Raw genomic sequence first — 12469 nt, forward strand, 5'->3', positions numbered from 1 at the left:
GGAGAGGCGGTTGGAAGCTGGGAGCCCCCTCTGATCCTAACAGGTAGTGAGAAAACAGGAGTCTCAGGGCCTCAACCACAAGAATGGATGAAGTCATTCATCCCTCATCCCAATGAGCTCGGCAGACCCTCCCCTGGGCCTCCAGGAGGCCGCCGTCCCGCCAGCCCTGGTCTCAGCTTCTGAAACCCCAGCAGGCAGCCGTGATGGAGAAGACAGACTTCGCTTCCACACGAGGCTCAGACGGCCTGGCAGCTGCCTTCGAGTTGTCCGTGTATCGATGATCCGTGACGGGTGAGTGACAGGAATGGGAAGAAGCTGAGTCATGCGGGGGCACTTCTCCCTCTGGCGAAGGTGCAGCGTGTAGTATTTCTGGTGATGACATATGTGCGTGATTTCTATTTGTTTAATCCATCTCAGAGCGTTGAACACAGTGTCATCCTGGCGGAGACCAGCCTGGAGGGGAAGGTGCAGCCAGAAGCTTCCAGATCATCTTTGCAGAAGCGCTGCTCTTGGCTCGTGGCAGAGAGAACACGGCGGGGTCTCGTGCTCCTCGGCTTCGGGCAGAGCAGGGCCTGTGCGCATGACGAGCCAGGAGGGTGGGAGGCAGTGCTGAGCACACACCGCCCAGCCTTCCCCTGCAGTCGGCAGAGCTGGGGGACAGGGAGCCTCACACGGGGTTCCAGCGCGGCTTCCTGGGGTTCAGGGGGCTGTCCTCAGAGCCAGACCTCCATTATCAGATCTCAGGGTCACTGAGGGCAGAGGCTGTCTGGGGACCTCTCGGTGTCTGTCCCTCCACTGTGCCAACATGTTTCCACTGCGGGGCCTTCACACCTGCTGTTTCACCACCAGCACAGCCTCTCCGTCCTTGTGTCCCTCCGTCCCTCCTTCCCTCACTGTCTCTCAGCACCGGGATAGCCAGCCACTCCCTGAGGAGGTCCGCTCCCGGGTCTGTCTGTCTCCTGCCAGGGTGCACGGAGGCAAACCCCATACTCAGGGCGCAGGCCCAGCACCCGGCGCGCTGGGGCACACTGGGCTCCTGACAGCCACCTGCTTGTGCAGTGAACGTGCCCCGGGGCTTCTCGGCAGGTGTGGCCACGCCCCGCGGCCTCCCACCCATCTGCGCTCTGATCAGCAGGGCACCCCCAGCCAGGCCTGTCCTCACGAGCATGGTGCCTCCGCTCCCTGCAGCTGACACCCGCCGCTGCCTGGCACGCAGTGGGCACTTACTGGGCAGGCGTGGAATGAACAGTCACAGGGCTGGAAACAGGGCAAACGGCCGAGGGTTCCCTGGGTCAAGGAGGAGCCCTGTGCGGCCTGTTTATTAAACCTCGCTCCCCAGCAGGTGCCACACAAAGATGCCCGGAGTTTAGGAGCCTGCTGGGGAGGTGCAGGGTGGGGAGGGCATACGAAGTAAGCCATGCTCTCACCTGGCTCACAACCCCCTGCCTGGCCCCACCCTGCCGAGGGGAGGGCCCGGGCAGGTGACAAGGGCTCTCTCTGAGCGTCCCAGTGTCCAGCTGAAGATAAGGTATTCCATCCCCGCCTCCCCCGGGGGCAGGGAGAGCCAGTCAGCCCGGCCACCTGCAGAGGGCAGGTGCTGGACAGGAGGGGACGCTGCCCCCCTCGCCCGGCCCCTCTAGGTTTTGAGGCGGGCTGCAGTTGCTGCCTGGGATGGGGCTATTTCTGACGGGGCTGTAAAGGGGACCAAAATATCCCGGGAAGTCTATAATTGCACAGAGCTGTCAGTCTGTGTCCGGGGCTTCCAGGGGAGGCCTCTTTGCTGCCTGAAACCATTCACTGTCCCTGCCCCCCTTCTTCTGGGGACCTTCCCTGCCGGCTCTTCCTGCCTCTTCAGCCCAGAGGGCCTGGCTCTCCCTGGGAATCCACCACCACCCTCCGCAGCTCCAGGCTGGGGATCCCACTGCTCTGGCCACTCTGCCCCTGGGGGACCAGCAGCGGGCAGCTGCCTCTGCTGCACTCTCACTCCCAGAGGCAGCGTCCCCCTCCCCGATTTTCCTGTTTCTCTCTCGCTGTCCAGTTTATTCTCTCAGTACCAAGCCTCCCCCTTTAGCTGTACTGGGTTAGTTGTTTTAAAATGAGCTCTGTCTCAGGACCTCTGGCCTGGGAAAGCCCTGGCCTAATGACAAGTCTCCTCTAGAGACAGAGGAGGTGCCAGGTCTGGGGGGAGGGTGGGTGCGGCTGCCGGCAGGTGACCCCGGGAGGGGCTGCTGGGCTGGCACCTTCCCATCTTCCTGGGACTCGCTGCTCCCAGAGGACCCGCCTGGACTGGAGCCCCCGCGGGCATCTCCCCGCCAGGTAAGGTTGGTGCTCTCTGCGTGGCTGCTGGAGGTGGGGGCCTCATGCCCACGCTCTCAGGGGACACGAGGGGAGGGCCGTGGGCGCATGAGGGTGGGAGAGCCCTTTCCAAGCTCAGGTGGCTCCTGGTGGGGCCTGAGCTGAGGGCTGCGACCTGCCTGGACCTGAACGCCAGGGCCCAGGGGAACACGGTCTGCAGGGAGCCGCCTGTGGGATTCCCCTGGGGCGGCCGGGGAAGCGGGGGTGCAGGGACCCGCACGGTGTCAGACGCGGGCTTATTTCGGGGTTGCTACTTTTAACGTCGTTGAGATAGTCCAGCCTCTTGGAACTTTCCCGTAAGAAATGTGGAGCAAGAGCCAGAAAAATGGGAGGTGAGGGGGAATCCCCCTCTTCAGGGTGCTGGCACTGCCAGAGGAATCTGGCCCTTTGGGTCTCCATGCGGATCTCTTACCCTCTGAGCTATGCAGCCGCTCCATCTTCTCCAGCCCGGCGTGCTGCTGCCCCTTTTCTGCATGTGGCCTCCGTCGCGGGCCGAGTTCACGTCCAGGTGACCGAGTGTAACCCGTTAGTCACGGTGTTGGCAGGTGCCCTCACGCGTCCCCACTGAAGTGAGACGCAGAGGTGACAGGGACAGGTTTGTCAGGACCCCCTGAAGGAGGTGACTCACTGTCCTGGGGCTGCCTCCCCGGAGCGGCTCCCCTTCCTGCCATCTTCCAGAGCCTGCGCAGCCCCTCTGTCTCCACTCGGGGCAGGGGCAGTGCGGCCCCCAGTCTCTGCCTCCACACGGGGCAGGGACAGTGCGGCCCTCAGTCTCTGTCTCCACATGGGACAGTGCGGCCCCCAGTCTCTGCCTCCACACGGGACAGGGGCAGTGCGGCCCTCAGTCTCTGCCTCCACACGGGACAGGGGCAGTGCGGCCCTCAGTCTCTGCCTCCACATGGGACAGTGCAGCCCCCAGTCTCTGTCTTGCTGACCACATGCATCTGGCAGAACCCTACGAAGCCCGACTTGCGCCTGAGAACCACATCTCAGACCCTCCGAGTTGGGTCCACTGAGTTGGTCTGGGGACAGTCTAAATCCCGGGGCATCCGCACTGTGGGTGGTCTGCTCGCGGGTGTGCCACGTGAAGGTGCAGGAGGTGCAGGTGCAGGAGGTACAGGTGGGGGAGAGGCACAGGTGCAGGAGGCACAGGTGCAAGAAGTGCAGGTGCAGGGCTGAGCCCGCTGTCTGTCTCGCTTTCCAGTCCTAACTCTTTCGCTCAGTCCAGGTCCTAGGGGCTAGGAATGTGTCCAGTGAGCCTCAGTTTCCTCCTCTGCCAAGAGGTGACGGAGGGACAATGTAGATAAGCCGGGTGCCCGGTACCTGGTGAGTGTGACAGGTCCTGGTTGGCATCAGTGTTCCTGGCGGAGGAAGCACCCTGTTCCCATCCTGCATTTCCTTGTCGCTCTGCTGCTCAGGGGCCACTGTGTGGCTTGGGAAATTGTCACCTTGCTGTTGGACCTTCGTGTGAGGCAAGAGGCTGGAGGAGATGAGGGAATGGCTCTGGGAGTCCACAGGCCCTTTGAATGTTGGGAGCCGACATTTGTCTGTAGCTGGCTTTCCTGGAGCGTCTTCAAAGTCCCATCAGCTTCCCGAGAGCTGTTGCACGCGACCAGACGGTTCTGCAGGTGGCCGGCCGGTCGTCCAGCCCACAGGCCTCGTGAAGCTGCCTTGGGGGTGACGTTAGCTTTGCTTTAAGGGCTTGCCAACAAGAGATGTGCAGGTTTCCTGCACAAATCTCCATCTCTGGCTTTTCTTGAAACATGAGATGATGGGGACCTTTGGGCTTGATTTCCTGTACGGCCAGCAGAGGAGCCGCCACCTTAGGCAGGCGTGTGCCCTCCGGTCATTCCAGGTTGTCTGCTGGGGCCGCAGGGTCTCCCCGGACACCGGGTTTGCGGGCTCTGGGCTGGACGATCCGGTTCTCTCTCTCCCTCCGGTTCCATCCACTGTACGAGGGCTGCAGGGGAGGGAGCGCTTCCAGGGGAGGGAAGCCAGGTGTCCTGGGAACGGAGCCGTGGCTCACTGGGAAGATAATTGTCACCGTCACAAGTACCCTCGGTGTGGAGGGAGGAAGATGTGTGGCCACGGTGACCGGAGGGCTGCCACGTAGGAGGTGGCAGGTCTGTTCTCTGGGTCCCCACATTGGAAGTGGGGCCAGTGGGGGAGTTCCACTGGGCACTGGATCCAGTCCAATCCCAGTGATGCCACTGGCAGAGGTTGGTGGCACTTTCCAGGGCCCGCAGAGGGCTGATCTGAACTCGACTGTGTGGACCAGGCGCACCTTTGAGGTCTTTTCTCAGCCTGAGTCCTGCTCAGGAAGCACTCCCTGCCCAGCCTCTGAGGCCTGCGAGCCTCCTCCTCTCCCCCTGCTCCCCCTCCTCTTCCTCCTCCCTCGGTGCTGCTGCTGAGGGTGACAACAGAGGCTAGCACAGCTGTGTGGTCCCCACAGGCCAGGGCCGTGAACTGTATGCCATCCATACCTCAGCTTTGTAAACAAGGAAGGAAAGATCTGGGAGTCCGAGTGGCTCACCTGTGGACAGGTAGAGAGAACCCAAGGAGGGGGATTCAAGGCCACACCTGGGTGATCAAGCCCATTTCCATGTTGACCAAGGCTGTCTCCCTCCTGCCAGGAAAACTTCCTCTTGAAGGGGAGATGCCCTTGATGCAGGCCTGCCCAGCACATCCTGAGCCTGAGCAAGGCACACTGGGAATTCTTTAGGTGGGACTCCCCTGAGGAGTTTCAGCCAATCCCCAACTCGGGAACTGAGGACACACCGGTTGCCCAACAAACAGAGGAGCTCCCAAGTGAAGGAAGGCCGCCATGAGGCGGGGGCAAGGGCACTTCCGCGTCACAGTGAGGAGGCAGCGGCCAGGAGCGCTTAGACATAGAGGCGGGTCTCAAACAGGGGCCTCCTCTAGTTACCGGGACACAGAGGGGTCGACCCTTTGGTCTCTGACCCAGGACTCTGCATTGCGTGTGTGTGTTGCGGGGGGGGAGGGGGGGGGACTGGTGGCAGAGGACCGCCCCCCCCGCCCCCCATTTCAAAGCCAGGAGGCCGGCCGGCATCTCCTTTGCACTTTGGCTGGGCCAGCACAGCGTTCACTGAATCAATGCGTGAGTGACTGACCACGCGCGTAGAGTCGAATGAATGAATGACATGCCATGACCACTCCTCAGCTTGGTTATTTAGCCAAAACGGACACCTCTGTGATGTGAACGAGCGTGATCCGTAAGGCTTCTTAGACGCTCCCGGGGAAGGAGCGGGACACACTGGCTGCCCGCTGGTGCCGCGGGTAGCACCTGGTGCACGCGGCCTCGGCCACCTGGCCAAGGTGTCCCTTAGTGACCTCCAGGGAGCAGGCCTCTGGGCTTGTGTTATTGGCTCCCAGGAGGGGGTGAGACGGAGCAGTCCCTCCTCAGCTGCGCACTCCCAGTTCCTGGAAGCTCAGACGTCTTCTTAACTCCGGCTGGAGATGGGGGTATCATTTCAATTCTGTTTAAGTTTGATTCATAATACAATTTCAAAAAAAAAAGAATTTGCACCATCTTTGGTTGGAGCCCTCCCTTTAACCAAAGGCTGGGAGAGGCAGGCCGAGTGGAGTGACCGCGACTGCCCGGTGTCTGCGTTGCTGGGAGACAGTGTGCTCCTGACTCCTGCGGACCAGGAAAAGCAAACGAACCACGCAGTCGATTAAACAACATCTCACTTAAAGTAAGACAGGCCTGCCGCTCAATGCGCTTACGGATTCGCAGGCGCGAGCCCAATAACCGCCTTTTACGGGCTCTCTCCTAAGAGGCATGAGGTGGCATCGCGGCCCGCTCGCCGCGCATCCGGTGACCGATCACGTCCCGCCCAGGCACTGCCCGTCCCCTGCCCAGCTCCGTGCAGGCCGCGTCTGTCTGTCTGTCCGTCCGTCCGTCCTCACTGCATCTTTTTAGGGAGGTGCCCGCAGAGTAACAGAAACTGAAGACCTGGCCCCGGGCCATCTTTTAACCGGTTGGCTGCTGACGTATTTTTTCGGACATATGCCAAAACTGCGGCACTAATTGCACGTGTATGGGAAAAAATGTAAAACACTTTTTATACAATAAACTCACTTGTATTGCTCTGCAACAACAAAAATTAAAAAATACCAATTGTTTACATAAATTTGTTTTAAATAAGAAGAGTGCGATAGCGCTTCTTAGCAGTCAAACGGTTAAGCTCTGCAAAAACAAACACTGTGCCCCCTGGAGCCCGCGCCAGGGTGCCAGCTGGTGCCAGGCTGTGTGTGGGGCCTGGCGGTGCTGTGAGCCCCTGGACAGACGGACACACGGAGGCTGGCGGACCTTTAGCCCCACAACAAGTAAGAGGCGGAACTGGGATTCACACCTAAGTCTCGGTGCAAAGCCATGCCCTTATCCCAAACAAAACCCCAGACTTCCTCACAGCATTCGACCCAAAAGGCAACGCACCATGTGCCATGTCTTTTTCTCTTTAAAAATATTTCTCCTTAGAACGTTTCCAATGATAAAAGTGACCAAAGCATTTGGCTACCTGTGCAGCATCGGCAACCCCTCTGCCTGCTTATCCCCTAACTCAGCCAACAGCTGCGTCCTCTCACAACTTTGTATCCAAGCTTACACTCAGTCAAAACCCAGCCCCTGAGCGGGGTGGTGGTGGTGGTGGTGGTGGGGTAATAACGATGGCTAAGCCCTGTCTCTAGCACGGTATCTGGTTCTAGGAAGTGCGCCCGCGGTAGCTGGAAGGGGCACTGCTGGAAGCATTTTGTTTTGTCTGGTCTCATGGTGCTGGGCCGTGGGTGATGGCTCCCATTTGTCTTCTGTGACACTGATGGGTGGCAGGGGCCCAGGTGGGGTGTGTCTGAGTCTCTGGAGGGACTCTCAACAGCAACAACCCGATCTTTGACCCCGATTGGCCGTGTGCAGGTCAGCTCTGGCTTTCCCCGATCTTCGATGTTTAATGTATATTTAATCAATAAATATATGTTTATTGATTTCAGAGAGGAAGGGAGAGGGAGAGATAGGACATCAATGATGAGAGAGAATCATTGATCAGCTGCCTCCTGCATGCCCTCCACTGGGGATCGAGTCTGTGCCCTGACCAGGAATCATGCTCAACCACTGAGCCACACTGGCCGGACTGCAGTCTTTGTTTTTATTTTTTTATTACCATCACCGCCTGGCAACCAGGCTCTGAGCTAGGGATTCTCATGCCCCCAGGAACTGCTAGGCCACTGGGGTTGAGAGAGACGCAGCGGGTGGCACAGCTAGTGAGTGAAGGAGACGAGAGACAAGCAGGTCTGTCTGGACCACGGCTCAGGGCTCTCCCATCTGCTGCACTGTCCCCCATCTCCCAGGGGGACGCAGCTGTGGCTTCTTCTCATTCTCCCCCAGAAAGAGGGGAGCCTGCTGGGGGGGCACCGCCCAACCCAGTGCGGGTGCCGCCGCGCTATTTATGTGCATTGCTTCATGGGACCAGACGCTGCTCAAAATAAGCTAAACACACATGTCCCTGTGTCCTCGGGACCCTGCAACCTGACACGGTCTCTTGTGAAATGAACTGAGAGCAGCGTAGTTGAGGGAGGGGGAGAGGAGGGGAAGAAAAAAGAAAAGAAGAAAAAATCGGAAGAATTCAGTACTAAACATGTGACAGAATTAAGAGGGGCGGTGACAGCTCAGAGAGGTGTGACTGGGCTGATCAAACAATACGGAGCCACCGGGCCTTCTCCTGCGGACGGCGGGGCTGAGGCAAGGTGTCTTCCTGTCTGGGCCACCGCCCCACAGGCCTGGGAAGGAAGCTGGGAGGGTATCCGATGAATGGAGTTAGGAAGCTGGTGGGGTATGTGGATGGAGGTGGAGGAAGCTGGTGGGGTATGTGGATGGAGGTGGAGGAAGCTGTGAGGGAGTGTGGATGGAGGAGGAGGGAGCTGGAGGTTGCGCTGGCTGTCCGGCCTGCTCTGTGGTCGGCATGGGAGAACCCACTCACTGTGGCTGAAGTTTAAAATCTGGGCACGGGTGTCCTTGCCCATCAGAGGAGATGTACTGCACAACTATGGCAAATGAAGGGAGAGTCCAAGAGCTTAAAGCTACCCTGGAAGGGACACAGCACGGCCAGGAGGCCAGCTAAACACATTTTCCTGAATGTGCTGATGTTTGTGGTTGGTTGTCAGCTTTTTAAGTTTTGTAACGTGCCGTCCTTGCTTTTTTCATTCTCAGTAAGTATTCACTTTGGTTCCTGGAGCAATCAAACCAAACGGGAAGATAAAATGGGCGGGAAGAGCTCGGGGTGCCTCGGGCCTCTGGGAAGCCTTTGTCCCCTCAGTGTCATGCCACGTGGCCTCCAGTCTCTCCACACCGAGCTCTCCCCTGTGGCTTCCTGGATGGGCACCCACCCAGTACCCGGCTTCCTTCCGTGGTGCCCCTGTGACTCATGGGAGACTCGCCACATGGAATCTTGGGAGTGCAGGCTGCCCCTCCGCTGCCCCTGCACTGCCGAGGCCCTCTTTCCCCTCTCCCTCTCTCCTCTCCCTCCTTCACATTGGGCCACGCCTACATGCAATCAGGTGACAAAGGTGAGACTGGAGAGCGGGTGAAAGCCGGTCCAGGCAGGGCTCTGAGTGCAGAGAGGCAGGCCTGGAACGTGAACACAGGGATTTGATCGAGAAGCTTCGTCAGGATGTTCGTTCCCTGTCCCTGGAGCTACCAGTGCCCGGGACAGTGCCAGGTATACAGAAGGTGCTCAATATGTATTTGGTGACCGAGTCAGGTCACATAGAGCTCAGTTCTGACTCCAGGTCTCAGGCCTCGGCTCTTCCCAGGCCGCTGGGCTCTCAGGCAGCCTCATAGAGACAGAAGCCACCAGCTCCCTCTGCCCACCCCCGACGGGCAAGAGCAGCCTGCATCACACACAGCTCAGCAGGCACGCACCAGGGGCCCCGGCGGGGCCTGTGATCTGGACACAGTCACGCCAGGCTTTCATGTCTCAGCCAGATTCCTGCCCAGAGCATCACCTGTCACCCCAGCAACACATCCTCGGTACCTCTCCCCCCCAGCCTCCTCCCCCGGTGGGCAGCAGCCAGCGGCCAGACTTTCTGAATCAGACAGAGCTCACACTCTGCCCAGGCTGCCCCAGCCATGTGCCAAATCTCATTTTCTCCTGCTAAATTGCTTTCTGCTCAGTGTCTTTCCTCCCCCACCTCTGGGTCCCTGAGTAGGGAATGCTGGTTACTATGGTGACGGGCGGGCTTGTGGAAGGAACTCAGCTTAGTAAATTAATTGCTGGACTTTGGAGACTAACGAGGGCTCTGCCCCCCAGGGACAGGGTGTGGCCTACATCATGCCAGCTGGGCCGCCAGGCTCCGGAAGGAGTTCTGGGCCTGGCGAGGGAGAGGGAGAGTAATGGTGCCCATTGCAGTTTGTAGGGGCTGCCACCCGAGATGGGCTGGACCGCGTGGGGGGCTGCCAAAGGTCCCACACTGACTGTGCATCTAGTCTGTGCCAGGATCTGTCCTGCTGGCTTTGCAAAACTACTTTTTGTAACCCTCACTGCACCCCCTGATGGCGAAGAGATCACCCTCCTTTTAGGGAGAGGCGATGCTCGCTGACCCACTATGGGGCCTCAGGTCCCACACAGGCCGCCGCACACAGTGGCGTTTACGGTGGTCACTCCATTTACTCCTGGGTCGAAGGCCATTCTCTTCTATGTAATTTTCCCAGAATATAGAAGCACAGGGAACATTTCCGAACTCAGTCTATGAAGTCAGCATCACCCTAATCCACAAACCAAAGGACATTCCAAGAAAAAGGAAATGACCGACCAAAATCTCTCATGAACATAGATGCAAAAACCCTCAAAAAAATATTAGCAAATCAAGTATGCTAATATATAAGAAGAATTTACACACCACGACTAAGAGATTGTAGCCAGAGCAACTAGGCAGGAAAAAGAAGTAAAGGCATTCAAGTTGGAAAGGAAAAAGTAAAATTATCTCTATTTGCAGATGACATAGTCCCATATGTAGAAAACTCTAAAGAATCCACAAAAAGCTACGATAAGTAATAACCAAAATCAGCAAAGTTTCAGGATATAAAATCAACACTCAAAAATCTTTTGCAAATTCTGTACACTAGCAGCCAATAATCATAAAAAGAAAAATTATGAAAATAACTCCATTTATAACAGCATGAAAATACTCAGGAATAAATTTAACCAAGGAGACACAAGACTTATACACTGAAAACTATAACTCGTTGTTGAAGGAAATTAATGAAGACCTAAATAAATGAAATGATATCTCCTGTTATTGCTTACCTAGAGACCCAGTGCACAAATTTGGGTGGGGGGTCATAGGGGGCGGGGCCAACCAGGGGGAGGGGCCGCGGGTGGTTGGCAGGCCGGCCCCGCCTCCTGGTCGAACTCCCGGTTGAGGGGAGATTAACCTGGAGTTCCTTCCTCTGGCCCAAGTCTTACCTGCCTTCCAGGTGTCAGTGACTGCCCTCGAGGGTGGATTTGGTGTCATTCACCTGGCTGCTCTCAGCATCAGGCATGTGAGGCCACTGGTAAACACCTGTTAAGCGAATAAATTAACTGTGAACTCTATAAACTATTTTCCCTTTCCTGGATCTTGCATTAATAATGCTAAGTACTTTTTGAAAAGGACATGAAAATACAGAGTAGGGAAAATACACTTAGCTAATAAACCTCATGGATGAAAGAAATGCATAGAAAGTCAGAACAAGAACCGGTGTCTCTCCTATAGAGGTGGCCACGTGTGAAGGCATGATGATACCCGATGCTGCCAGGTTCAGGCGAGGGGGGCCCATACGCATGCCTGCCAGGAGGCAGCGGAAACCAGGGCAACTCTCCTTAAAGTACTATGACAACTCATATCGGGGTCCTTTCAAAACTCAAATGACATCCTAAGTATTTTCCACTAACCTGCCCTAAGAAAAGAACTCAATATAGGCAAAAACAGGTACAAAGATGTCCTCTTGTAACATATTAAATTAACAAAATAGCCTATTCAATGCCCAAATGTAGAAAATATCACAGCAATGGTGCTGGGGCCACAGGTATAGCCTGAGGTAGTCAATGGTGATGGGCCTGGTGGTCCTGGCCCAGGTTTGCCAATGGGTGGGGGGTGGAGGGGACAGATGGAAGCGGCGAAGGGAGGTCACACTGCTGGCCTTGAGAGAGTTGGGTCTGATGAGGGAAAGCATGCCAGGGGCCTGGGTCTGGGGGAATTCCTCCCACCTGGGCCGAGGTTGCATGTGCGGCGTCTCAGCTCCAGGGCCGCCTCTAAAAGTATCTTTTTTCACGCAGGAAACGCTGCAGTAGAACCGAACGAGGCCTCTTCCTGGCTGAGAAACGCCTGTGCCCACACCCAGGAGAGCCATGGCCAGCCTGCGAGGGGATGCCCGCTGCCTGCTCTGGGTGCTGCTGCTATGGAGTGCGGACCGCAGCTGCTGGGCCCAGAGAGCAGGTGGGGCGCAGGGGCCTGTGCAGGTCTAAGTCAGTGTGCGCGCCCCTGGGTGTGAGAGGGTGCGGGGCAGGGTGTGCCCTCGAGGGGGCTGGTGACTGTGTGGGGGCTAACTAATGTGCTAACAGTCACTTATCCAGCAAGGGCGTGTGCTTGCGTGTGTGTGAGTGTGAGTGTGTTAAGAAAAGAATGAGCTGTCTGAACCCGTTCTGAGTGAATCATAGAATGGGTCCTGAGCTTGTCCCTCTCAAGTGCCTGTCAGGGTAGGGGCAGCAGGCAGGCGTTGTGTGTGGTCGTGTCCTGCGAAGGCGTTGCCGCCATTCCAGGGGAAATGGACGCACTGGGCCGGGCCAGGAGGGGTGGCCCCGCAAGACTGCAGATGAAGGAAGCGGAAAAATTTACTGGAGAAGAGGAACCTGAGGCAGGTGGGGGTGGAGGGGGAGCTGGCCTGAGGATGGCTCTGCTCACCTGTCACCTGTCCAGGGCCTCTGGGAGGAAGCCACCTTGGGTGCAGAGGCCTGCAGGACCAGCGGGAGCCTTGGTCACGGAAAGCCCCGCCCCACGCAAAGCTCCATGCTCACGTCAAGTCCCGCCCCATGTGAAGCCCCGCCCCACGCAAAGCTCCATG

General features: G+C 57.6%; 1 protein-coding gene across 1 annotated transcript in view; it reads left to right on the forward strand.

The window, feature by feature from the left end:
- The first annotated feature begins 11733 nt into the window (after positions 1 to 11733).
- Positions 11734 to 12469, forward strand: part of COL22A1 (collagen type XXII alpha 1) — a 109580-nt gene continuing 108844 nt past the window's right edge. Inside the window, 1 exon segment of the mRNA XM_015561428.1 lies at positions 11734 to 11844. Within this exon segment, the coding sequence (XP_015416914.1) occupies positions 11757 to 11844 (88 nt within the window). The 5' untranslated portion in view covers positions 11734 to 11756.

Source organism: Myotis davidii, unplaced genomic scaffold (genome assembly GCF_000327345.1).
Source record: "Myotis davidii unplaced genomic scaffold, ASM32734v1 scaffold30, whole genome shotgun sequence".
NCBI classification, from domain to species: domain Eukaryota; kingdom Metazoa; phylum Chordata; class Mammalia; order Chiroptera; family Vespertilionidae; genus Myotis; species Myotis davidii.